Source organism: Mobula hypostoma, chromosome 7 (genome assembly GCF_963921235.1).
Source record: "Mobula hypostoma chromosome 7, sMobHyp1.1, whole genome shotgun sequence".
NCBI lineage: Eukaryota > Metazoa > Chordata > Chondrichthyes > Myliobatiformes > Myliobatidae > Mobula > Mobula hypostoma.
In genome coordinates this window covers 185,638,132-185,665,220 of record NC_086103.1, presented here as the reverse complement: position 1 = coordinate 185,665,220, position 27,089 = coordinate 185,638,132, and the positions used below count along the sequence as shown (strand labels likewise).

The following is a 27,089-nucleotide window of genomic DNA, read 5'->3' as shown; positions in this document are numbered from 1 at the left end:
TGGATTCTTGATTACCTGACTGGCAGACCACAGTACGTGTGCTTGCAACACTGTGTGTCCGACAGAGTGATCAGCAGCACTGGGGCTCCACAGGGGACTGTCTTGTCTCCCTTTCTCTTCACCATTTACACCTCAGACTTCAACTACTGCACAGAGTCTTGTCATCTTCAGAAGTTTTCAGATGACTCTGCCATAGTTGGATGCATCAGCAAGGGAGATGAGGTTGAGTACAGGGCTACGGTAGGAAACTTTGTCACATGGTGTGAGCAGAATTATCTGCAGCTTAATGTGAAAAAGACTAAGGAGCTGGTGGTAGATCTGAGGAGAGCTAAGGTACCAGTGACCCCTGCTTCCATCCAGGGGGTCAGTGCGGACATGGTGGAGGATTACAAATACCTGGGGATACGAATTGACAATAAACTGGACTGGTCAAAGAACACTGAGGCTGTCTACAAGAAGGGTCAGAGCCGTCTCTATTTCCTGAGAAGACTGAGGTCCTTTAACATCTGCCGGACGATGCTGAGGATGTTCTGCAAGTCTGTGGTGGCCAGTGCGATCATGTTTGCTGTTGTGTGCTGGGGCAGCAGGCTGAGGGTAGCAGACACCGACAGAATCAACAAACTCATTCGTAAGGCTAGTGATGTTGTGGGGATGGAACTGGACTCTCTGACGGTGGTGTCTGAAAAGAGGATGCTGTCCAAGTTGCATGCCATCTTGGACAATGTCTCCCATCCACTACATAATGTACTGGGTGGGCACAGGAATACATTCAGCCAGAGACTCATTCCACCGAGATGCAACACAGAGCGTCATAGGAAGTCATTCCTGCCTGTGGCCATCAAACTTTACAACTCCTCCCTTGGAGGGTCAGACACCCTGAGCCAATAGGCTGGTCCTGGACTTATTTCCTGGCATAATTTACATATTACTATTTAACTATTTATGGTTTTATTACTACTTAATTATTTATGGTGCAACTGTAACAAAAACCAATTTCCCCTGGGATCAATAAAGTATGACTATGACTATGACTATGACTATATAGTTACAACAGTGCAAGCAATACCGTAACTTGATGAAGAGGCCGTGAGCATGGTAAAAAGTTCAAGTCTTGAAAGTCCCACATCCTACACAGACGGGAGAAGGAAGGAAACTCCCCCTGCCATACCCGATCACAGTCCGACTCTGAGTCGTCCCAAAACTTCAAGCTCCGACCAGCCCTCTGACACCGAGCACTGAGCACCATCTCTATCCAAACGCTTCGACCCCAGCCCCAGTCGCCAGCAGCAGGCAAAGCTGAGGATTTTGGGGCCTTCCCTCCGGAGATTCTTGATCGCACAGTAGCAGCGGCAGCGAACCGGCATTTCAGAAGTTACTCCAGATGTTTCTCCGTGCTCTCACAGCTGTCCCCCATCAAATCAGAATTGTCCACAGCCCCTATTTAACAGATACGATATCACGGGTCGAGCGAGGAGGAATTTCACAAATACCTAAATAAAAAACAGTCACAGCTCCAGGATTTCACCAAAAGCGATCAAGTATCCTAATGTTATTAGTGGTATTTTCCCCAGCAGCCACCACCCCCTCTCCCCAACTCCCACCTCAGTAAAATTCCCTCTATTTAATATGCAGCCGCTGTTTATTTTAACTTTTTTTTTATATAGGTGCTGGAGCGGTGCTCCGGTGAGCTCCAGCAGCACTGCATCCCTGCTGAAGGGTGACATTACTGGAAGTTCGAGAAATCAATGTTCATGCCATTAGGTAGGAGGCGACCCAGGTGGAATATTCATGGCCTCCTCCACTGTCTCGATGAGGCCACACTCACGTTGGAGGAACTGCACCTTATATTCTGTCTGGGTAGCCTGACAGAATAGAGGTCCTCAAATGTGTTCAGGAAAGTTTCCTTAATAGGTCCCCACTACAGAGTGAGATACTGGATCTCCTATCAGGGAATAAGAGGGCAGATGAGAGAAATTTGTGTAGGTGACACATTGGAGCAAGTGATCATTGGTTTCTGTTAATTATGGGAAAGGATAGGTCTGGTCCGAGGCTTGAGATTCTAAATTGGATAAAGGCCAGTTTTGGTGTCCTCAGAAAGATCAAGCAGGGGTAGATTGGGACAGGTTGTTTTCTGTCAAAGGCGTGCTTGCTAAATTGAAATGCAAATTTGTTAGTCTGGAGTTTGTATTCCTGTCAGAATAAAAGGCAAGGATAACAGGTTCAGCAAAGCTTGTTTTTTGGAAGATATTGATTGGATTAAGGAGGAGAAGGTGGTGCATAATAGGTATAGACAGCAAGGAACAAGCAAGTTACTTGAGGAATATAAGGAATAGCAGGAATTCAAGGGAAATCAGTAGTGTGTAAGTTATTGGAAAGTGTTCTAAAGGGCCAGATATAATCTCTTTTGTCCGTGCATGATAGGTTGTGTACAACCAATCTTACATAGAGTCTTTCAAGGAAGTTACCAGGAGCGCTGATGTAGGAGAGGCAATGGATATGGCCTACATGGACAGCACGAAAGCTTTTGACAAGGTCCAACATGGCAAGTTGATCAAGACATTTTAGTTACTTGGCATTCACGATGAAGCAGTAATTTGGATTCGGCAATGGCTTTGCGGGTGAAGCCAAGAAATGGTTGACTCGCTGGAGACCTGTAACTAGTGGTGTGCTACAGGGTTCGGTGCTGGCTGTGTTGTTGTTTTGAATCTATCAATAAACTTGATGATAATGTTGTCATCTTGATTAGCAAATTTACAGATGACACATCAACTAGAGTCGTAGTGGACAGCACGAAAGACTATAAGAACATAAGAACCTAAGAAATAGGAGCAGGAGTCAGCCATCTGACCCATCGAGCCTGCCCCACCATTCAATAAGATCATGGCTGATCTGGCCATGGACTCATCTCCATCTACCTGCCTTTTCCCCCATTCCCCTACTATGCAAAAATCTATCCAGCCTTGTCTTAAGTATATTTACTGAGGTAGCCTCCACTACCTCTTTGGGCAGAGAATTCCACAGATTCACCACTCTGTGGGAAAAGTAGTTCCTCCTCATCTCTGTCCTAAATCTACTCCCCTGAATCTTGAGACAATGTCCCCTAGTTCTAGCCTCACTTACCAGTGGGAACAACTTTCCTGCCTCCATCTTTTCTGTCCCTTTCATAATTTTATTTCTTTCTATAATATCTCCCCTCATTCTTCTGAATTCCAGTGAGTATAGTCACAGGTGACTCAATCTCTCCTCATAGTCTAATTCCCTCATCTCTGGAATCAACCTGGTGAACCTCCTCTGCACTGCCTCCAAAGCCAGTATATCCCTCCTCAAATAAGGAGACCAGAACTGCACACAGTACTCCAGGTGCAGCCTCACCAGTACCCTGTATAGTTACAGCATAATCTCCCTGCTCTTAAATTCAATCTCTCTAGCAATGAAGGCCAACATTCCATTTACCCTCTTGATAGCCTGCTGCATCTGCAAACCGACCTTTTGTGGTTCATGCACAAGCACTCCCAAGTCCCTCTGCACAGCAGCGTGCTGCAATTTTTTACTATTTAAATAATAGTCTGCTCTTTCATTTTTCCTTTCAAAGTGGATGACCTCACATTTACCAACATTGTACTCCATCTGCCAGACCCTTGCCCACTCAGTTAACCTATCTATATCTCTCTGCAGACTCTCCGTATCTTCTGCACAATTTGCTTTTCTACTCAATGTAGTGTCATCAGCAAACTTAGATACACTACACTCGGTCCCCTCTTCCAGATCGTTAATGTATATTGTGAACAGCTGCAGGCCCAACACCAACCCCTGCGGTACACCACTCACCACTGATTGCCAACCAGAGTAACGCCCATGTATCCCAATGTGGTAAACCATGTATATGTGTTGTAACTGGGTTACTGTCTGGACACGCCCCTCTGCTGACTGCCCCTGTGGCTCCTCCCACAGTTCCTGTATAAAGGTGTTTCGCCTTGCCCCTCCCCCTCAGTCCGGGGGCAGACACTCACTGTGGAGGTCGTATTGTACAGCGAATAAAAGCCTTTCAGTATTTTACCAAACCTCAGTCTTTTGGAGTTATTGAAGGTGCTTCACCCAACTCTCTGTTTTCTATTAGTTAACCAATCCTCTATCCATGCTAATACATCACTCCCAACTCTAACCATCCTTGTGGATAAGTCTTTTATGCAGCACCTTATTTCTTCTTTAATGATAGCTTCAAGCATTTTCCCAGCTACAGGTGTTAAACAACTGGCCTATAGTCACCTGCCTTTTGCCTACATCCTTTTTTGAACAGTAGCGTGGCATTCGCTGTCTTCCAATCCACCGGGACCTCCCCAGAGTCCAGAGGATTTTGATCTCCAAAGATTCTAGTATAGCTTCTGCTATTTCTTTCCCTGGGATGCATTCCATAAGGACCAGGGGACTTGTCTATCTTCAGGCCCTCAAGTTTGCTCAGCACTACCTCTTTAGTGATAGCTATTGTATTGAGATATTCACCTCCCATCGCATACATACATCTCTCTTTGGCATGTTAGACGTGTCCTCCACCATGAAGACTGACACAAAATAGTCATTCAAAGCCTTGCAACACATACAAAATGCTGGAAGAACTCAGCAGGCCAGGCAGCATCTATCAAAAAAGTGAGTCTGTTGGGGTCCTTTACTGTGTTCGGTGCTCCCAGTGTGGCCTCCTGTACATTGGTCAGACCTGACGTAGATTGGGAGACTGCTTCGACGAGCATCTATGCTCCGTCCGCCAGAAGAAGCAGAATCTCCCAGTGGCCACACATTTTAATTCCAATTCCATATACCCATCCGTGGCCTCCTCCACTGTCGTGACGAGTCCACTGATAGGTTGAAGGAACAACACCTTATATTCCGTTTGGGTAGCCTCCAACCTGATGGCATGAACATCGATGTCTCAAACCTCTGGTAATGCCCCACCAACCCCTCCCTCTCCATTTCCCATCCCCTTTTCCCCCTCTCACCTCATCTCCTTGCCCGCTCATAGCCTCCCTCTAGTGCTCCTTTCCCCTTTTTCTTTCTTCCATGCCTTCTGTCTCTTTCACCAAACAACTTCCCGGCTCTTTACTTCATCCCTCCCCCTCCAGGTTTTACCTATCACCTGGTGGTTCTCTCTCCCCTCCCCTTAGCTTTTAAGTCTACACCTCAGCTTATTTTCTTCAGTCCTGCCAAAGGGTTTCGGCCCGAAACGTCCACTGTACTTTTTCCCATAGATGCTGCCTGGCCTGCTGAGTTCCTCCAGCATTTTGTGTGTGTTGCTCGGATTTCTAGCATCTGCAGATTTTCCATTCTTTATCATTCAAACCCAATATCAGTTCCCCCTTCTCATCCTCGAAGTGAACATACGTTCACTTTCACCACCCCTTTCCACTTTAAATAATTACAAAAACTTTTACTATCCATTTTTATATTGTGCTACTTTATTTTACATAATCTAGTTTCCCTTTCTTTACTTCTTGCTTAGTGGTTCTTTGCTGCTCTTTAAAGTTTTCTCAGTCTTCCAGTTTCCCACTACTCTTGGTGACTTTGTGCGCGTGAGCTTTTAGTTTGATGCCTTCCTTTATTTCCTTAGTTATCCAAGGCTGGCTCTCCCCACCCTTCCTGTCCTTGCTTTTAACTGGAATATACTTTTGTTGAGCATCGTCAAAAATCTCTTTGAAAGTCTTCCATTGTTCCTCATCCATCCCACTATATAGCCTGTGTTCCCAGTCTACCTTATCCAACGAGATCTAGGTGTTCTTGTACATCAGTCACTGAAAACAAGCATGCAAGTACAGCAGGCAGTGAAGAAAGCTAATGGCATGCTGGCCTTCATAACAAGGGGAATTGAGTATGAGAGCAAAGAGGTCCTTCTGCAGCTGTACAGGGCCCTGGTAAGACCACACCTGGAGTACTGTGTGCAGTTTTGGTCTCCAAATTTGAGGAAGGGCATTCTTGCTATTGAGGGAGTGCAGCGTAGGTTCACAAGGTTAAGTCCCGGGATGGCGGGACTGTCATATGTCGAAAGATTGGAGCGACTGGGCTTGTATACTCTGGAATTTAGAAGGCTGAGAGGGGACCTTATTGAAACATATAAGATTATTAAGGGATTGGACACGCTGCAGGCAGGAAGCATGTTCCCGCTGATGGGTGAGTCCAGAACCAGAGGCCACAGTTTAAGAATAAGGGGTAGGCCATTTAGAACGGAGTTGAGGAAAAACTTTTTCACCCAGAGAGTGGTGGACATATAGAATGCTCTGCCCCAGAAGGCTGTGGAGGCCAAGTCTCTGGATGCTTTCAAGAAAGAGATGGATAGAGCTCTTAAAGATAGTGGAATCAAAGGTTATGGGGATAAGGCAGGAACTGGATACTGATTGTGGATGATCAGCCATGATCACAGTGAATGGCGGTGCTGCCTTGAAGGGCCGAATGGCCTACTCCTGCATCTATTGTCTATTGTCTAATTCCTCCCTCATCCCATTGTTTAGACATAATACACTGGTTTTAAATTGAACTATTGCACTTTCTACTTGTATGAGAAATTCATTCATTCTGTTTATTGCCTGTGCCACTGTCATGTGACTCCAAAGCAACCAATCAGGAGATAACCAACTGGTGCATCACCTTCTACCAGAAGGAATATAGAACTATGCAGAATTTCTAAAACAATGGTAGATTTGACCTGTTACCAAACTTCTAAGATGCTGTGCTCTGTAAACATAGCGATAATAGGGTATATGCAAACACGAGGAAATCTGCAGATGCTGGAATTTCAAGCAACACACATCAAAGTTGCTGGTGAACGCAGCAGGCCAGGCAGCATCTCTAGGAAGAGGTACAGTCGACGTTTCAGTCCTGACGAAGGGTCTCGGCCCGAAACGTCAACTGTATCTCTTCCTAGAGATCCTGACTGGCCTGCTGCGTTCACCAGCAACTTTTATGTGTGTTGCTGATAATAGGGTATAACAGTGAACCTTCATAAAATGTTAGTTTGTCTACAATTGCTTCCTGTTCTGGGGGAGACACTTTAAGAAACATGTGACGGCTGCAGAGAAGGCACAGAAGAAATTTACCTGAATGTTTCTAGGAATGAAGGTCAATGATATATATTGAAGCTGGGATGTTCTCCTTGGAATACAACAGACTGCAAGCAAATATGACGTATAATTAAAACCATAAAAAATAGAGAGAGGAAGCATCCTCGCTGGTGGAGTAGCACAACCTAGCCATATAGAAAATAGGCCAAATAGAAAAAAAGATCATATAGAACAACTGGCCATATAGATCAAAGAAGCAATGGTGTTCTTCACAGCGAGTGGTTGGTATGAGGAATACACTCTCATGGGTGGTAGGAGAGACAGACTCCAAGCTAGTGTTCAGTATAGAGGTGTTTAAATACTTCAAAAGATAGAAGGGGAGTTGAACTCTGTTGTCACACAGAAACAGTTCAAACTCCATTCATACTGTAATCATTCTGTGATGCAGGGACTCTCATTCCAATATTTAACACCACTCTTCTGAAGTAGCATCAGAGATGTCAATTGTAATATGTCTGAACATCGAACCTGTTGTAATAAAGAGTGTGAATCACACGGATCAGAATGAAAATGTTGCTCGGACATTGTCACCTACAATTTCTCTAAAGCTGGGATTAGCCAATTTACTATTTTCATCATAATTTTCAGCAATTCATGTTCATATCAAGTTGTGATAATCCGGCATCCTTGCATGTTTGTGGTGCTGGATGAACAGATTTTGTTTCTCTCATTTACAACCAAAATCTTTATTCTATGTACAAGTAGTGTGAATGATGTTCCAGTAAACTCAGTAAGCTTAAAGAGAGTGGGGAACAAAATCCTGTTCTGTTTCATCCTGTACATTCCAGACCCTGTCCTGTCTCTGCACAGATAAATGGTCTACATGTGTGACAAGATGTTGTTACAAAGAAGGCAAGACAGCTGTGATATTTCAGTAGGAGTTTGAGGAGATTTGGTATCTCATTAAAAACACTCACAAATTTCTACAAATGTACCACGGAGAGCATTCAAACTGGCTGCATCACCATCTGGTATGGGGGGGGGGTGCACTAACAGGATCAAAATAAGCTTCAGAAAGTTATAAACGCAGTCAGCTCCATCATGAGGACTAACCTTCCCAACATCCAGGACATCCTCAAGGAACAATACCTCAAAAAGGCGGCAAACATCATTAAGGACCCCCATCACCCAGGACGTGCCCTCTTCTCATTGCTACCATCAGGGAGGAGGTACGGGAGTCTGAAAGACACACTCAGCTATTCAGGAACAGCTTCTTCCCCTCCACCATCAGATTTCTGAATGGACATTAAACACATGAACAATACCTCACTGCTTATTCTGTCTCTTTTTGCCTACTTATTTTACCAATTTAACTTTTTTTTCTATGTATGCTCACTGTGATTTACAGATTTTCTTATTCTGTATTTCAATGTCCTGCTACCACAGAACAACAATTTCCATGACATATGCCAGTGATATTAAACCTGATTCTGACACTGACACTATATATCAAAATGGGGGATTCTGTAAAACATTACCCCATGTGTGCCAGCTGAATTCAGCATCTTATATGTAAAACATTACCCCATGTGTGCCAGCTGAATTCAGCATCTTATATGTAAAACATTACCCCATGTGTGCCAGCTGAATTCAGCATTTTATATGTAACTATATCTTGGATTTCAGGTCACTGTTGTTGCCGAGTCTCCAGTTCCTGCTGCAGTCATGAATGAGGTCATGCAACTAGCTGCTGTGGGCCGTCCTTTCCAGTTGGGAATGCTGTACGACTGCCGGTCAGACACTCTGATCCCAGGTACTGGAATACAATCATATCAATCAGTAGAGGTCAATACAGGGCAGTTGATTCAGGTTACCAGTCTCAGGATAGTCACCAGACTCTCTGGTTATGTAAAGGAATATGGGTAGTCTGGGGAAAATGTCTTGAATTGTGGCATGGCCAATTTCAACATCATACAGAACCACTTGACAAAATCAGATTGGTAACAGCCACTTGCAGGTAAGTCTCCACTGAGCAAGGAGGTGAGGAGTGATGTAAATGAGAAAGGGAACGTGTCAGACAGGGAACAGGCAATGGTTTAACGTGCCAGTTAGACAGCTTGTGGCCTTGTGTGACGTGTCACTCATGAGGTCCATGTGCTCCATGCAGTTGAACCTCATCAACAGCGGATAGCAATTCCACAGAGACTTTTCCCTGAGAACAACCGGCTTCAATTGCTGTGAAATGATATTCTTTCTCCCATAAGGCTAGCAGTGGGGATATCACTGATAATATGCATTGCAACTGCACAGCAGACAGACAGACCATGTCTACATACAGCAAGACCTGGACAACGTTCAGGCACAAGCTGATGTTGTCAATGACATTCCCGCCACAGAAGTGTGGATCTGGAATCCTGTTTTGGACCAGGTGGGGAGGAATTGTGATCAGTTGTCTCAGGGGTGAGGGGGGAATGTTCTGGCATGAGAAGTAACCTGTTGTAAACCAGTGAAATATTTAGTTCAGTAGATGCAAAGCATTGTACACTCAGTACAAAGTACATCCAGAGCAGATAGATGATTGGCTAAATACAAACACAAGAGACTCTGCAGATGCTGGTGTGCTGATCCACTAACTTAACATTATCCACACTATCAACTTAACACTTTACCTCAATTTAATGATCTTTATTGCTGTTTTATTCCTTAGGCATCACATTGTGGGATTTACAGACACTCCAAAGCAACGTCAGCACTCACGATCAGTCCAGCACTGAGTTTCACATCATTGCATCAGACACCATGGATGAGAAATGCTCTGCACTTAATGTGTCGGGTTCGATGAAAGCAAGTCTCTTGTGTGGGCTCGTGGAAGTGAAAGGGTCTGCAAAATATCTCAGTGACACAAAGGGATCAAAGCAACAAGCACGAGTTACCCTTCAGTACAAAACAACAACCCGGTTTGAACAACTGACCATGAGCCACTTAGGGAGACAGAATATCACCTATCCGAGTGTGTTTGATGAGGGCTCAGCGACCCATGTCATTACAGCAGTACTGTATGGAGCCCAGGCTTTCTTTGTGTTTGATCAAGTGGTTTCCTCAGCAGAGAAATTGCAGGATGTCCAGGGTAATATGGAGTTGACCATTAAACATCTCCCAAAGATTGCAATTGAAGGTGAGGGCTCCATAAAAATGACAGAAGAACAAAAATCAAATGTGGAGAAATTTAACTGCACCTTTTATGGGGATTTCTCACTGAAGAGCAACCCCACCACATTCCAAGATGCCATCAGTACCTATGCAACTCTCCCAAGCTTACTGGGACCAGGTGGGGAGCATGCGGTGCCCATGACAGTCTGGCTTTACCCTCTCAGTAAACTAGACCCAAAAGCTGCTCAGCTGGTGAGAGAGGTAAATGTGGGATTCGTCAGTCGCTGCCAGCGTGTCCTGGAACAGTTCGGCGAGGCAGTGATGAGATGCAATGATATGGAGAAACACAGAGCTGCCATTCAGTTTCCCAAGCTCAGGGACAGGATAGTGAAATTCCGAGAGTTGTGTCAGGAATACAAACTCGTTTTCCAGCGGAATTTAGCGAGAGATCTTCCAATCATCCAGGGAGGTATGGGTGAGGAAGAGTTACTCGTGGATATACTGAAAAACAAGGAAGATTCACCATTCAGACACCAGTCACTGATCACATGGCTGGATGACAAGGAAAGGGAGATGAAGTTAGTGGGACATTATCTCAGGATATTCGATGATGTACCTTCTGTGAAAGTAGTGAGTGAGTTGGAGGATGAATTGATGGATCATGAAATGGACTATGTGGTTTGCTTCACCTTTACAACATTGCATCAGGAGGATGTCTATCTGTCAGAGACCATCAATTACCTCCAATCTCACACAACTCTGAAGATACAGGCACCAACTCCTGCTGATGGAGACTGTGTAACACAACACAGTGAGCAGTGGTTTCACTCAGAGATTGTAAAACGAAAGATGAAGGAACAATCCCAGTTATTCCTGGAGTTTGCCAAGGCCAACAAATCAGATAAGAACGTAAAATTCCTTGTTGCTTCTGTGAAAGATGACAGCCACATAGGAACATCTATTTACCTGTACGAGGGTGCGTGTATAAAGAGCCGATGCTTTGAACCCCCATCACAGCCCCCAAGTCCTGTGACTGGTGGAACAACACATGACAGTACGACACTGCAGTTACACCCTCCTCGATATGGTATGGGTGAGATTGTGGGTTACAAGATAGAGTACAAAGGTACCCAGCAGGAAGAATGGACAATTCTGGATACACAAGGTAAATCTGAGTCTTTAACAATATCTGGGTTACAGCCACATCAGGAATATCATTTCCAATACCGAGCTGTGACCAAGGCAGGGGTTAGTAAGGCCAGTGATAGCTCTAGGCAGATCACACTTCCTACAAGTTCACCTGGTAAACCGATCTTCCGGGATTGTTCACCAATTGCAACACTATCCTGGGACAGCCCAAGTCATATTGGAGCTGGTGTTGAAATAGTTCAGTACAGGATCGAATACAGAGAAGAAACATCAGTTACGTCCAACACAGAGGCTCCATCGTGGACGGAAGTAAAGACAACAGACAGTGAATGTCACTATAACTTAACAGGATTGAAACCTCAGACAGATTACAGAGTCCGAGTGTCTGCTGACTGTGGAGAAGCAGGTTCGAGTGTAGCAAGTGAAGAGGTTTTAATAAAAATTGGAGAAGTAGCAAAGAGAATATTGCAGAAACTTGTTACAAAATCCCAATTAAAATCTTCAGGAAACCCTTCCATTTACACGCTGAACCTGCAGAAGGAGATATTTGGAAAGTCCAAACATCTTGTGAATTGTTCCTTTGGAAAACCCAGCATAAACCATATCATGAAGACAATTATGGTTTTGGGAGCAACAGGGTCAGGAAAGACGACCCTTATCAATGGGATGATCAATTACATATTGGGTGTGGAATGGGGTGACAACTTCAGATACATGTTAATACAGGAAGAGACTGGAAGGTCGCAGGCTGAAAGTCAGACATCCACCATCACTGCCTACAAACTACACCATCAGGTGGGATTTAACATCGATTACTCACTGACTATCATTGATACACCAGGATTCGGAGATACCAGGGGAATAAGCCGAGATAAAGAGATTACTGACAACATTCGAGAGTTTTTCACTTCCCCACAGGGGATTGATCAGATCGATGCCATGTGTTTTGTTGCTCAAGCATCTTTGGCTCGCCTGACTCAGACACAGAAATATGTCTTTGATTCAATTCTTTCTATTTTTGGCAAAGATATTGCAGAGAACATTCAGATTCTGGTGACTTTTGCAGATGGAAAGCGCCCCCCTGTTCTGGAGACTTTGAAAGTAGCTGAGGTACCATGTCCCAAAGATAAAAATGGGGTGCCAGTTCACTTCAAGTTTAACAATTCTGTCATATTTGCCCAGTGTCCAGCCCCTGGAAATGCTACCAACAAGAGATCTGATGACAGCGGGGAAGAGGAAGATGATGATAACTTTGATGCGATGTTCTGGAAGATGGGAACTAACAGTATGAAGAAATTCTTTAGAGCTCTCAACACAATGGAACCAAGAAGTTTAGTTTTGACCGAAGAGGTTTTGAGGGAACGTAAGCAGCTGGAAGCTGCAATGAAGGGATTGCAGGATCAGATCCAAGTCGGGCTGACCAAATTGGAGGAACTCAAGAAAACGAAACAGGTTCTGGAGAAGCATCAGAACAAGCTGGATGAAAATAAAGACTTTGAGTTTGAAGTTGATGTCACACATACAAAAAAGGAGGATCTTGGATCTAATGCTTCGAAGGTAAACATCTGTATGAAATGTAAATTTACTTGCCATGATCCCTGTATTTACGCTGTGTATATTTTAAAATATTGCTGTGTAGCAATGGATTACTGGGGAAATTGCAAAGTCTGTCCTGGTAAATGTGCCATGCGTCATCATTCAAGGGAAAAGTACAAGTATGTCCATGTAACAACAAAGGAGAAGAGGACACTGGGTGATGTAAAAGAAAAATATGAGGAAGCCTATGGTGGGAAGATGACACAGGAGACGATGATGGAGAAGCTTCAGCAGGAGTTTGAGGGGGTTCAGAATTCAGTGCTGGAGTTGATTATCCAATTATCCAAAAGCATTAGAAGACTTGAAGCAATAGCTCTGAGATCAAACCCGTTATCCACGCCAGGTTACATTGACCTCCTGATTCAGTCTGAGAAAGACGAAGGAAAACCAGGGTACCTGGACCGAATTCAATCTCTGATGATGGTCAAGAACCAGGTGGTGTTATTGGAAGAGTTCATCAACAGTAAGCAGTTATCAGGGGATAAGAAGCAAAAACCAGTGATAGAAAAGAAAGATGTTCAATCATTCTTCAAAAACAAATTTTCTCCAATTTTTGATCAGGGGTCTGCTGATAAATAAGTGGCAATCAGTTCAGCTTTTCCCAATTTGGGGAGCCAAAGTTTCATCCAGCCAATGAACCAACTACTGATTCTAATTCACCTCCATTCCCCTCCCCCATTTGCCCTCAGTGTTTGACAGAACATCTTTCATCCTCAGTGCTGACCTCCTTTAACAGACGGGTGGGGCACTCACATTCAGTCATCACCAATGGCTCCTCATCCCAATCCTAGCCCAGAGAAACTATTGCCATCACAACCTTTTCTCCATCTGCGTCCCTTCCCTTCGAAACCAATCGGAAACACAGAGGTCATTTCCTTTGTCTCAGACTGTCCCCAACTCCATGGCCCCACCTTATTCCTCAGTCCCCACTCTCTCTGTCCTGTTGGATGACACATTACTCCACCGTGCTGGATGAAGTGAAACTTCCTCTCAGCTCATTGTTTTGTCCTGGCCCGACAGAATCCGGCCCATGGGATGGTGGGAGGGGTGGATGGGCTCCATGAAATTTAAAGCAAAAAAAAGACATAATTGGGAAAGAAAGAGCAATATTTTCCATCTCTTGTTAAAGGTCTGAGCTGCTTAGCTCACTGACACAATGCTGACTTTCAAATCAACCCATTTCCCTGATATTCCCTGACATTTACTCCCAGTCAAATGCCAACCCTCCCACTCAGTCTCTTGTTATGGAAAGTGAGTAAAACTGCAGATGCTGAAAATGGAAAATTAAAGCAGAAAATGTTCGACCCACTCAGTGGGTCAGGTGACATCTGGTGAGAGCAAAACAGTTAATGTTTCAGATCCGTGATCTTTATGTGAAACTTCAGAGCATTTGTTTGGAGTATCTCAACATTAGAGCAAATGAAACACAGATGGTTCCTTCACAGATGCTGCCTGACCAGCTGAGTTCTTCCTGCACTTCCTGTATTGACGTTAGTTCTTCCTTCAAATACCTACACTGGGTTGGGGGGGGGGGGAGGAAAATTTACAGTAACCAATTAACCTCCTGACCTGCAATACAGTCTGAAGGACATGAATCTAAAAGAGGTTTAGGAGCACAAGCATTTGGGTATAGATGGTTCAGAAACTGGAACCGATAGATCCAATTTCACTGAAGGCTCAGAATAAACCTTGACACAAAAACCTGCAGATGCTGAGAGTCTGAAACAAAGAGACATTGAAACAATTCACACCAGAAAGATGATCAGCCACAGGAGATGCAAGATTAAGCAGTGAGGAGGGCAGTACTCAGAGATGCACTCCAAGGAAAGCTCTGTTCCTGCAGCTCCCACTAATGCAACAGGGTAACTGGACATTGACCAACAGCCTTTGTGCTCAGGGAAGCTATGAATATTAATAAATGTGGGAAATCCCTGGGAATGGTGGGTTTACACCTGAAACTATCGACTGGACAGAACATCTCCATTCAGTCCCATCTATTTCTCAATCCTAGCTGTGGCATGACAACCTGTGCTTGAAGGAAGGAACTGTTCTCACCAGATTTATTATTGACTTCAGAGACATCACCAAGGACTCTGAGCTTGTTGCAGGGAGATTCTATTCACACTGGAGAACGTTGGTGCCTCCAAGTCTATCTGAGTGATTCAGTCATTCCCCTTCGATGCTCAATGTCCAACACCAAGGTCTTACCGTTTCTCAACAATGCCTTGCATGCTACATTCATTGTGTACATTATTGATTTATTCGTAATCCCAAAATACATCAACTCGCTCTTATCTGTAGCAAATTCCACCTGACCTCCCTCTGTCCATCTCTCCAACTGTTCAATATTATCAATAATACCAAAGACTGACCTGCTCTCCATCAGTTGTTCACAGACTTCTAATCAGAAACACACTCTCACAACATCACACTTTCCCTTCTCTTAACAAATTAATTTTGGAACCAATTTGCTTTGCTCTGGATCCCACAGGCTATCATCTTTTCAGTTCTTTCCCTCATGTGGCCTATCACATCAGTACATTTGTTACCCCTTCAAAACATTCAATCAAATTGGTCAAGGGAGATCTCCTCTCAACATGTTTCTCTGACAATCTGAAACTAATTACTGACTACGCAAATGTAAATGACCTATTCGTTAGCACCCCTCCCCCACCATAGCATACCAGCTACTGAGATAAGACTGGTTTATCCCTGCTACCCGTCCTCTGCCCATCTTCTACCTCTTTAACCAGTCCTCCAGATCTCCATCCCAACAGTACGAGCACTGTAATACATCACCTGAACTAAACGTTATCCATTCTGTCATTTTCTACAACTAACCATGGGACCATTCTTCTGATGAAATTACTTTGTTATACTGCATGGTAAATCATGTAAACCTGACAGACATTGTATTGTTAAAAATATTGCACTTACTGAAGTAGCAAATTTGAAAATTTCTGGTTTCTGCTCACTCTTTTTGCTGCTATTTTGGGCATTTTTGACCAGGGCGGCCTGCAGATAGTAAGTGACAGAGTGCTAGATTGAACTGAACTGAATATGCTTGGACTCTTTCAGTTTTGTGTTTTATATAAGACCATAAGATTCAGGAGCAGAATTAGGCCATTTGGCCCATCATGTCTGCTCTGCCATTTCATCATGGTGGATCCAATTTTCCTCTCAGCCCAATCTCCTGCCTTCTCCCCATATCCCTTCAAGTCCTGAAGAATCAAGAATCTATCAACCTCTGCCTAAAGTATACATAAACATGGCTTCCACAGCCACCTGTGACAAAGAATTACACAGATTCTCCCGTCTCTAGCTCAAAAAAATTCCTCCTCATCTCTGTTCTAAAAGGACGCCCTTCTATTCTGAGGCTGTGTCCTCTGGTCTTAGACTCTCCCACCACAGGAAACATCCTCTCCACATCCAGTTATCAAGGCCTTTCATCATTCAATAAGTTTCAATGAGATCACTGGTCACTCTTCTAAATTTTAGTGCATACAAGACCAGAGCCATCAAATGCTCTTCATATGACAATCCATTCAATCCTGGAATCATTTTCCCAAACCTCCTTTAAAACCTCTCCAGTTTCAGCACATACTTTCTAATGGGCCCAAATTTGCTCACAATCCTCCAAGTGAGGCCTCACTAGTGCTTTATAAAGTCTTAATATTATATCCTTACTTTTATAATCTAGTCCTCTTGAAATCCCAAGTCCTTTTGCACCTCAGTATTTTGTATTTTTCTTCATTTAGAAGTCAGCCCTTTCACTTCTTCTCCCAAAGTGCATGACATACACTTCCTAACACTATATTCCATCTGTCATTTCTTTGCCCATTCTTATATTTTATACTTTATTGTCGCCAAACAATTGGTACTAGAACGTACAATCATCATAGCGATATTTGGTTCTGCGCTTCACACTCCCTGCATTACCTAAGTCCTTCTCTAGCCTACTTCCTCAAAACTACCTGACCCTCCTGAAAACTTTGCAACAAAGCCATCAATTCCACCATCCAAATCATAGACATATTACATTTAAAAAATTGGTCCCAACACAGACCCCTGTGGAACACCACTAGTAACTGGCAGCCAACCACAAAAGGGTTCCTTTATTCCTGCTCTTTGCCTCCTGCCAATCAGCCACTGCTTTATCCATGCTAGAATCTTTTCTGTAATTCCACAAGCTCATAGCTGGCATCTCAAGGGTGGCACCTTGTAAAAGACCTTCTGAAAATCTAAGTAGACAACATCAACCGATTCTCCTTTGTCTACACTTGTTATTTCTTCAAAGAATTCCAACAGACGTCAGGCAAATTTTTCCCTTGAGAAAACAAGGCTGACTGTGGCCCATTTTATCCTGTGCCTCCAAATACCCTGAGACCTCATTCTTAATAATCCACTCCAACATCTCCCCAACTACCAAGGTCAGACTAACTGGCCTAGAGTTTCTTTTCTTCTGCTTCTCTCCCTTCTTAAAGAGTGGAGTGACATGTGCAATTGTCCAGTCTTCCGGAACCATTCCAGAAACTAGTGATTACTAATACCTACAGGATCTCTTCAGCCACCTCTTTCAGAACTCTGGGGTGTGTACCATTTGATCCAGGTGACTTTTCCACCTTCAGACCTTTCAGTTTCCCAAGAACCTTCTCTCTAGTTATGGTAACTTCACACACTTCATGACCCCTGACACCTGAAACTTCTACCATACTGATAGTGTCTTCGACAGTGAAGACTTATTCAGTTTGTCCGCCATTTCGTTGTCCCTATTACTACTTCTCCAGCATCGTTTTCCAATGATCCAATATCCACTCTCGCCTTTCCTTTATGTATCTGAAGAAAGTACTTGTTCGTTTCTTTGCTGCTTATGCGATTTGATCTTTTTTTGTGCATGGTGGGGGGGTTGATGTTTTACTTTGAACGGGTTCAATGGTTTTCTTTGTTTTGTGGCTGTCTGTGGAAAGATGAATCTCAGGGTTTTATACTGTATACATACTTTGATAATAAATGTACTTTGAAGCTTAGAAATCTTGAATTATATATTATAGATGCATTATGTGTGCAAACTTAGATCATTTTCTGGGGAAGATAACTTGTCCTGGGAGAGATATACAAATTCACTAGAGGTTACAATCAAGAAACACGACTTTTCAAATTTGAACAATGCCTTGCAGTGTTCCCTCTCAGCTGTGCAAGCGCAAGCCACACAATAACTGAAATGTTTCTGTGACCATAGTTAACACGCAGCCAGAGAGAGATCATGAAACGTGAAATATTGTCTTTGTCTACTATATTTGATTATACCATTCAATAAATAAAAAAAATCAGAAGTATGTGAATTTTCAAATTTCTTTCTGAGTACTTATAGTATGTATATTACAAAAAGACATTTAAAGTGCTGTGCAGTTTTCAGGCCACGTAAAAATTTCCTGCTCAGAGCAATGGTTGGTCCACGTAGCTGTAAAAACTAATTGAAGGAGTCTGCATATTGTGACAAGAATACACATAGATGAAGATGTAGCTGTCCTGTGCTGGCACCAGTGGGATCAGCAGTTGGTCTGCCACCTGTCTTCAGGAGAGAGAGAGATAAGGCAAACAATGGAGCAGCATTTGGAGATGTTAATGAAGGAAGAAGAGCTGTCAAGATCGGCTCCCCCTTTGAACCCTGAACTGTTTGAAGTGATGGACAGGCGATTTGGAGATGTGTAATGAAGGGACGGGAGAGAGAGCTGTCAAGAGTGGCTCCCCCTTTGAACCCTGAACTGTTTGAAGTGATGGACAGGCGATACCCCAGCAGGGGGATAAAAAGGGACAGGTTCACTAAGGCAGGACACACACGACACCCGAGGTAACAAGACTCTGGAAGCGGTGCGTCTCTCACAAGTCGGTGGGAAGTATCAGGCCATAGACGCACAGGGTGGAAAGGCACGATCGGTGGGAACCCGGTATGTGTCCACCCTCGCTTGGGTGCCAGGTTCACCGCAGAGAAACGGTCGTATCTGGAAACGGAGGGGTCACGGTCGGTGACCTCAGATGACATCACAAAGGACTCGCCCGGAAGCTGACTGCGAAGGTCTGTGTGGAAGCCTTGAATATTCATTCGTTTTGCTCTCTCTCTCCTTCCCCCACACTGTCCATCGCCACGGCAGCGATTACTGCGAACTGAACTGAACTAAATTGAACTGAACTTTGCGTCACTTTGAAACTGGTCATTTACCCCGAGACAACGATAGAGCTTGATTGATCCTGTTATCTTAATTCTGTGTACATGTATATTTATCATTGCTGAACTGTTGCATTCATTATCCTTTTGATTAGAGTACTATGTTGCTTGTTTCTTTAATAAAACTTTCTTAGTTCTAGTAATCCAGACTCCAACTGAGTGATCCATTTCTGCTGGTTTGGCAACCCAGTTACGGGGTACGTAACAATATGAAAACAAATATTTATGAATGTTGTTTGTAGTGAATTGATGTCCCTTATTGGAGTTATAAACATTGAATAAAAGCTTTGCTTAGGACCATTTTGATGACCAGATGCCGCCGTCCTGCCTAATGCAAATACTATTAATTATTCAGGGAGAGGTCGAACATTGTGATATTGGGCCACCAGGAGTGGGATTGGAAGCCTATCTAACACTCTTCATAATTTTGTATAGCTCTGTCAGATCTCCCCTCATTCTCCTATGCCATGGAATAAGGTCCAAAACTATTCAACCTTTCCTTATCACTCAGATCCTCAATTCTCGGCATCAGTCTTTCAATTGTCTTAAAGGTTACTTCATAATGACTTCTCCACCTTCTGTTCTCAACATAGTAAATTAGAAATGGACTATATAAACTGTCCAGGGACGCAATCCCTAATCATTCTGATGAATTCATGCCCTATCCAAAGCTGCTGTTTCATCTCTCCCCTTGTTCACTACTGAACACTCCAAGCTGGGGCAGTACCCATCTTTGCACATCCAGGGCAGGAGTTTGTTCATTTTGTGTTCTAGTGTGGTCGTCTTGAGATGAAATGAAAGTTGCAGATGCTGGAAATCCAAAATAAAAACAGACAATTCTGGAAATATTCAATAGGTTGGACAGCTGTTGTAGAAAAGAATCAGTTCTGACGAAGAGTCTCAGACTTGAGACTTCTCATTGGATGCCGCCTGACCTGGAGAGTGTTTCCAACGTTTTCTATTTTTATTGCAGATTTCAAGCACCTGCAGTTATTTGATTGTCATCCTTTCAAGAGATCTCCCTTTATGTTCAACCTCTTGAAAGTGACTTCATTGCCCAGTAGTATAACCAGTATGGCCTCTGCTCTAGTCAGCCTGTCCACCTCAACGTCACCTCATTGGGTCAGGCATCCATCCTGGACACACCTAGCAAATTCTGCCCCATCTAAACATTTTTCACTGAGGAGAGCAATCTCTGAAGGCACTGACTTGTCTGTGAAATTGCAGAGATGGGACAAGTGGTCAGCATTTTAAGAAGACCCCTGATCAGCAGGATACTGCAAATAAACTTCCAGTTTCCACAGCCTTCCCCTCAGACTCACTTCAACATGAGGGAATGTCAGGGCTGTGTAGGCTCTGCCATGCAGGGCCAATGCCCAGACACCAGCCTAGGTTTCTGCTTGGAAGAAGTTCCAGCTCTCCTGCCAATGGAAGGGGGAAACACTCCTGTGGGGGACACAACCTTTGGCCACTCCCACCTGCAAGAGGTGTGTTGTCAACCTCCCAGCAGTAATTGCCCGAAGTGAAATACAAGTTGCCTGAATTACAAGGGGAGATCGCAGAGACTGACAATTTCTTCCTGGAACGTAAGAGATTGAAGTGTGACCTCACAGAGGTATATAAAATCATGAGGGCATAGACATATTGGAAGCACATAGTAGTTTTCAAACTCAGAATTAGAACCTGGTTTATTTTCCCTTTAATATTGGGGCAGCAGGTCCATGCAAGATATAAACTTTTTCCACTGAGGGTGGGTGAGACAAGAACTAAAGTTTATGGATAAAAGTATGGGACGAGCTGCCAGCTAAAGTGATTGCCAGGTCTGCAGGACCTGACTGAAAAGGAAAGATCGAATAGCTTAGGACTTTATTCCTTAGAATGTAGAAGATTGAGAGGAGATTTGATAGAGGTATACAATATTATAGTGGTATAGATAAGGTAAATGCAAGGAAGCTTTTTCCGCTGAGGTTGAGTGGTGTATTGGAGGGGTCGTGACTGTCACGGGACAGCACTGCCCACTACCTGGACGGAAGGCACACCACCTGCCAATCAAGGTTTGACCCCTCCTCGCCCATCAGTGCACACCTAACCATTGGCCCCTTTAATTAGCCTTGTACTTGGCCTCGGGCAATTGGCCTTTGTAATCAGTTTATCTCTGCTGGCATCCTGTGAATTACCTGAGCTGGACCCTCCAGCCCTCCTGCACTAAAAGGGTGCCACATGTGCTGGGCTCTCTCTCTCTTTGCCATCTCCGAGGGACCACCCTGCTTCACTCCAGGCTGAGAACCATGGAACGGCGCTGGAGAAACTGTTTGAGCTGTGCATTGAATAGGGTTGGGAGCAATGATTATTGTCCCTAATAGCATACAGCCATGCCTGCACAGAGTCAAGGGGTGGAGGGTATCGTATTGACTTTTCCTTTGGTTGTGGTTCTGGTTTTGTGTGTGTGTGTGTGTGTGTGTGTGTGTGTGTGTGTGTGTGTGTGATTTTGTGCGAGTGTGTGTGTTGCTTCAGTTGCCCTTTTCCCACGTTTGCCTTCTGTAAATAAAATCCTTTACTACCAAGACTGTGTGCCCAGAGTCCTTGCCTTTGACACCTACCCAATCTGTTTCCTCACTTACCGCAGGTGGGACTACAACAGTGCTCATGCATTAAGAGTAAAAGATGAGAAGTTTAAAGGGAACTTGAGGGAAAACTTTGTTGTTCATGGCATTTCCATATTGGCCTGACAACTCCCACCTGTTTACATCGATTTGTCTCTGCAACATATGTCTAAATTCCCTATTTATCCTCTGTCTGCCTGTCTGTCGACACTACCTGTCAGTCTACATCAGCCTTTATGTATTGATACATCTCTCTTCACCTCTCCGCCTGTGCCAGCCCATCTGTACCAGGCACTCCACATCCATCTGTCTGCAACAGGCCGTCAATATCAGCCTGTCTACCTCAGCCTACTAACTCACCTTGTTTATATCATTCTATTTATAACAGCCTGCCATCTTAGACCTGAATTAATAAGTCAGTCTATCAGTAATAGACTGACTTATTTATTCGGGTCTAAGATGGCAGACTGTCCTTTCTATGTTGGACAATCAATAGTAGCCTGTTGATATCACTGATAATTTCCTGCCTCCCATCCTTTTCAGCCTGCCTAAATTCAGCCTGTCTAACATGACTAACACACGCCTCTTTGAAAGCAGTCAGTATTGAACTGCTCGCTTCATCTTGTGTCATTCAATATCTTGCCTCCTGCACAAGCCAATCTCTAATTGCCTGTTTCTATATCAGCCTGTGCATATTACCCTGTGAAAACTGAACTCTTAACATCATGGTGTTGGTATCAATACATTAGATGGGCCTTCCCCCAAAATTATTACTTTAATTTCAGCTCTACCCTCTCCTTGGTAACTGCCCTCACACATACAAAGTGATTTTCACTGTCAGTGAAACATTTCTCTACTGACACTTCAGCCTGTTGGATTAAAGAAACAGGAAAGTCAAGAGTAGAACCAGATAATGAAGGGACAATGGGGAGATGGAAACAGTGGTGGGAGGGGAGATATTGCAGTGGGGAGAGATTGGGGCCTGTTATGAAGAATGTGTGGGTAATGGGGTAAGTGGAAGAGGGGGAAACTGACGGTGTGGGTGGGGCGGGGGATTGGAAAGGAGGACAGGCTGTGAGACGACATGGTAGCTGAGAACGGGAAACTCCCATTTCCCGTGCTTCTCTAGAAGCCACTTGCTAACAGCCACCGGACTCAGGGATGAAGCAGCCACCTTACTTGAACTCCGTACATCTAGGGTCTGTATTACTTGGGTCCCACCAAACCGGAAAGTTGGGATGTCTCAACTGCCTGAACACTGATCTGAGCAAATACTGTGTAAATACTGCCCATGTGCAATTATCTGTAGGCAAGAAATAACAGATCATACACCACATACAATTGTCATGTGACCGGTAACAATGAATATAGAATTGAGTCAAGTTTTATAAACAAACATAAACATTTACTAAACTCTGCTCAAGAATAGTGAAAAGTATTCAAATGACTAACTTAACCGGAAGTTAACTGCTATACAGCAACTCTGGAACGGTTCTTAAAGTGGTAAATTCAAACACAGTCTTAAAATGGTAACTTTGAAAGTCCAAGTGATTTGCACAGTCGTTAAGGGGAGACTTCGCTGGAAACGGATTTCTTCGAAGACGTGACGTTACTGCTGATCCCATCCAAAGGATTCATAACGAAGGAAATAAAACGACTTAAAGGAACTGACCTTTTCCTGGCTTGTGAACGCTACACAAAACCTTCCTGATCTTGCACGAATTATCTCAGATGCAGGCCACTATTTCTGAACAAAGACTCAATAAGGTCGATCCTTTATGAAACCGATGAACGACTCCAACTTTATTTGATCCTTCAGGTTCCCGTACTTTAGTAAGGTCTTCACTCTTCAATAGTAGACAGAAAAGGGTAAATCAAAGATGCATGAAACAAAACTGGCAGCGATTGGCGAAACTGCCGGCCCAACCATTTTACCTTGCAATAGAAAGTAAAACTCTACTTTAAAACGAAACTGCACCATGAGACAATTTTTTTTTCTCCAAAAATACTTTATTCAGAATTATTACAAAATAGTTATTTACATATAAGAAAAAAACATGTGTTGACTCTGAGTCCTTATTCAATAAAGTTATTTACAATAAGATTATGCGTTGACTCTCTGTTCATATACAAATGAAAGATTTTAACAATAAACCATTCATTTACTCTCAACCCTTGGTCAAGAGTTAAGACTTATTAACAATAAAATTATCAACAATAAAGGCAGGCAATGGCTCTAATACTATCCCAAATTAGCAATTCCACCCACTCCTTGGGCACCATGTTGATTATCTGTCCACACCGCTGATGAGGGTAGGTCTCCTCCTCAGCCGACCCCTCCCACTCCCACGGGTGATGAACCTTAAACTGTGCTCTTCCCCACCGGGCCTTCGCGGTGGCCGCACCAAGCTTGAGTGCATCCCTCAGCACGTACTCCTGCAGGCCAGAGTGAGCCCATCGGCAGCATTCAGTCACCGACATCTCCATGTGCTGGTAGACCACCAAGTTTCGGGCAGACCAAAGCGCGTCTTTCACCGAGTTGATGATCTGCCAGCAGCACCGGATGTTTGTCTCCATGTGCGTCCCCAGGAACAGCCCGTAGATCACGGAGTCCTCGGTAACGCAGCTGCTGGGCATGAATCTTAGCACTGTCCCTTCCATTCTCCTCCACACCTTCTTTGCGAACCCACTGTGTGCAAAGAGGTGAGCCACTGCCTCCACCCCATTACAGTCCTCCCGTGGGCAGCGGGGTGCGGAGACGACGTTCTGGGCATACAGGAGGGATCTGACTGGGAGGGCCCCTCTCACCGCCAGCCAGGTGAGGTCTTTGTGCCTGTTGGTGAGATCTGGCGATGAGGCATTTTGTCAGATGAACTGGACGGTCTGCTCAGGGAACCACCCCACTGTGTCCATCTCGTCCTTCTCCTGCAGTGCCTGCAGGACATTACGTGCCGACCACTGTCTGATGGCTTTGTGATCAAATGCGTTGGCCTTGAAGAATTTTTCTACAAAAGACAGGTATGGAGGCAACGACCAGCTGACAGGGGTGTTGTGTGGGAAAGGGGCCAGACCCATCCTTCGTAGCCAGGGCGACAGGTAGAACCTGGGCACATAGTAGTACTTTGTACCCACGTATCTGATACCCACGCACAGCCTGATGCAACCACACACGAAGCTGGCCATCAGGGTGAGGGCGACATTGGGGACGTTTCTTCCCCCGTTGTCCAGGGACTTGTGCATGACGGTCCGTCTCACCCGCTCCATCTTGGATCCCCAGACGAATCTGAAGCCAGCTCGGGTGATTTCCGAACTGTAGGAGCGGGGGACGGGCCACACCTGTGCCAAGTACAGCAGCCCTGAGAGCACCTCACACCTGATGACCAGGTTCTTGCCCGTTATCGACAGGGAGCACCCTCCCCACAGTCCCAGTTTCTGTTTCACCTTGGCAGTCCGCTCCTGCCAGTTCTTGTTGCACGCCTCAGCCCCTCCGAACCAGATCCCCAACACCTTCACGTGGTCAGACCTGATGGTGAAGGGGACGCTGGATCGTTCGGGCCAGTTGCCGAAGAGCATGGCTTCACTCTTCGTGCAGTTGACCCTGGCTCCCTACTCTAGCTCAAACTGTTTGCAGATGCCAATCAGCCTGCGAACTGACCTTGGATCAGAGCAGAAGACGGTGACATCGTCCATGTACAGGGAGGTTTCCACTTGGGTCCCTCCACTGCCTGGCAGCGTCACCCCTTTTATGCCCTCATCCCTCCTGATGGCTTCCGCAAAGGGTTCAATGCAGCAGACAAACAAGACAGGGGAGAGGGGACAGCCCTGCCTGACTCCAGACCTGATGGGGAAGCTGTCTGTTTCCCACCCGTTGACCTGGACTGCACTATGGATGTCTGTGTAGAGCAGTCTGATCCAATTCCGGATTCCCTCCCCAAATACCATTTTGCAGAGCACGTCTGCCATGTACGTGTGCGATATCCAGTCGAAGGCTTTCTCCTGGTCCAAGCTGACTAGGCAGGCGATCACCCCCCTGTCCTACACGTAGGCGATGGTGTCCCTCAGCAGTGCGAGGCTGTCTGACAAGTACACAGCATAACGGAGTAACTGACGAACCGAACAATAACTCAACTGAAAACTAACTGTGTCACAACAGGGGTCTCCCTTTTATACCTGTTGTGAACATGTCATCACGTGACCTCACATTGGCAGGAAAATTACATTACGTGACCTCACACTGGCGGGAAATTACATCACCCCACCATCACAAGACATCATGCTCACAAGATACTCAATTACATCATGGTCATAAGACAGTCACAAGATACCCATGAGGTTATGTAACACAATTATAAAGAAGGAGTATTTATAAATGTCCACTTAATCAAACAGTTATTGAAGAAAAAAATTAAAGGGGAAATGTGCACAAGGCTGGAGCTCATACCTTTCGAAAGCTGAATGTGTCTCTTACTCATGGTGCCGACTCCTATTCACCAATCGCTGGTCGAACTTCCCATCTTGGACTCCACTGAATCGCACATTCCAGCTGGATCAAATCCTACAGCTAATTCTTTTGATCTTTTCTCTCCATCTCCCCTGAAAAGACCACCACTCCTACCAGTGTCTGTCACAAACCTCTCTGCCCAACTTTCTCTAGAACCTTCTCCCAATTCTACTATCCTGATTGGCTGACCCAACATTCCTAAGTTGAACATCACAGCCCTTTAACAGTATCACAAACACTACCAGCAGAACATACTGCTTCTACAGAAAGACCATAAGATATAGGAACAGAATTAGGCCATTTGGCCCATCGAGTCTGCCGACATTTTATCATGGCTCATCCATTTTCCCTCTCAGTCCCAATCTCCTCCCTTCTCCACACATCCTTTCATGGCCTGACTAAGCAAGAACCATCTTGTAGGCATTTCAATAAACTAATTCTCTTAAGATCCATTACCAAACTGATTTTCCCAATCGACACGTTTGTTGAAATCTCCCATGACTATCATAAAATTGCCCTTTTGACTCACCTTTTCTATTTTCCATTACTTCTAGAGTGGGTTACATGGTTGGCACAACATTGTGGGCCGAAGGGCCTGTAATGTGCTGTAGATTTTCTATGTTTCTGTTACATTTCCCCAGACACTGCTCAACACGCAGAGTTCCTCCAACAAACTGTACAGTACTCAAGTTTCCAGCATCGGCAATCTCTGGTGTTTGCTTTAAACTTTACTCATTGAGTCATGAAATTATACAGCTATTAAATGAAATACCTACAGCAACAGCAATAAAGATCTTAGCCAGGGTGTTACACAGGTTACA

At 44.5% G+C, this 27,089-nt stretch overlaps 2 protein-coding genes across 5 annotated transcripts in view; one reads left to right on the top strand and one right to left on the bottom strand.

Moving 5' to 3' along the window:
- The window catches only part of LOC134349826 (uncharacterized), a 35,867-nt gene extending 13,759 nt beyond the window's left edge, over positions 1-22,108 (top strand). For 2 of the 3 annotated variants that reach the window (XM_063054747.1, XM_063054748.1), the window contains 2 exons: positions 8,730-8,856; positions 9,751-15,058. In XM_063054747.1, coding sequence (XP_062910817.1) covers positions 8,769-8,856; positions 9,751-13,517 — 3,855 coding nt within the window. In that variant the 5' untranslated portion in view covers positions 8,730-8,768 and the 3' untranslated portion in view covers positions 13,518-15,058. Of the gene's footprint in view, positions 1-8,729; positions 8,857-9,750; positions 15,059-18,347 lie in introns of those variants that run through there. The other variant, XM_063054749.1, reaches the window with a different exon arrangement.
- Positions 22,109-23,126: 1,018 nt separating this feature from the next.
- Positions 23,127-27,089, bottom strand: part of lipt2 (lipoyl(octanoyl) transferase 2) — a 46,709-nt gene continuing 42,746 nt past the window's right edge. Inside the window, exon 6 of one of the 2 annotated variants that reach the window (XR_010018777.1) lies at positions 23,127-23,614. The gene's annotated coding sequence lies outside the window, so the exon portion shown is untranslated. The remainder of the gene's footprint in view (positions 23,615-27,089) is intronic. The other variant, XR_010018778.1, reaches the window with a different exon arrangement.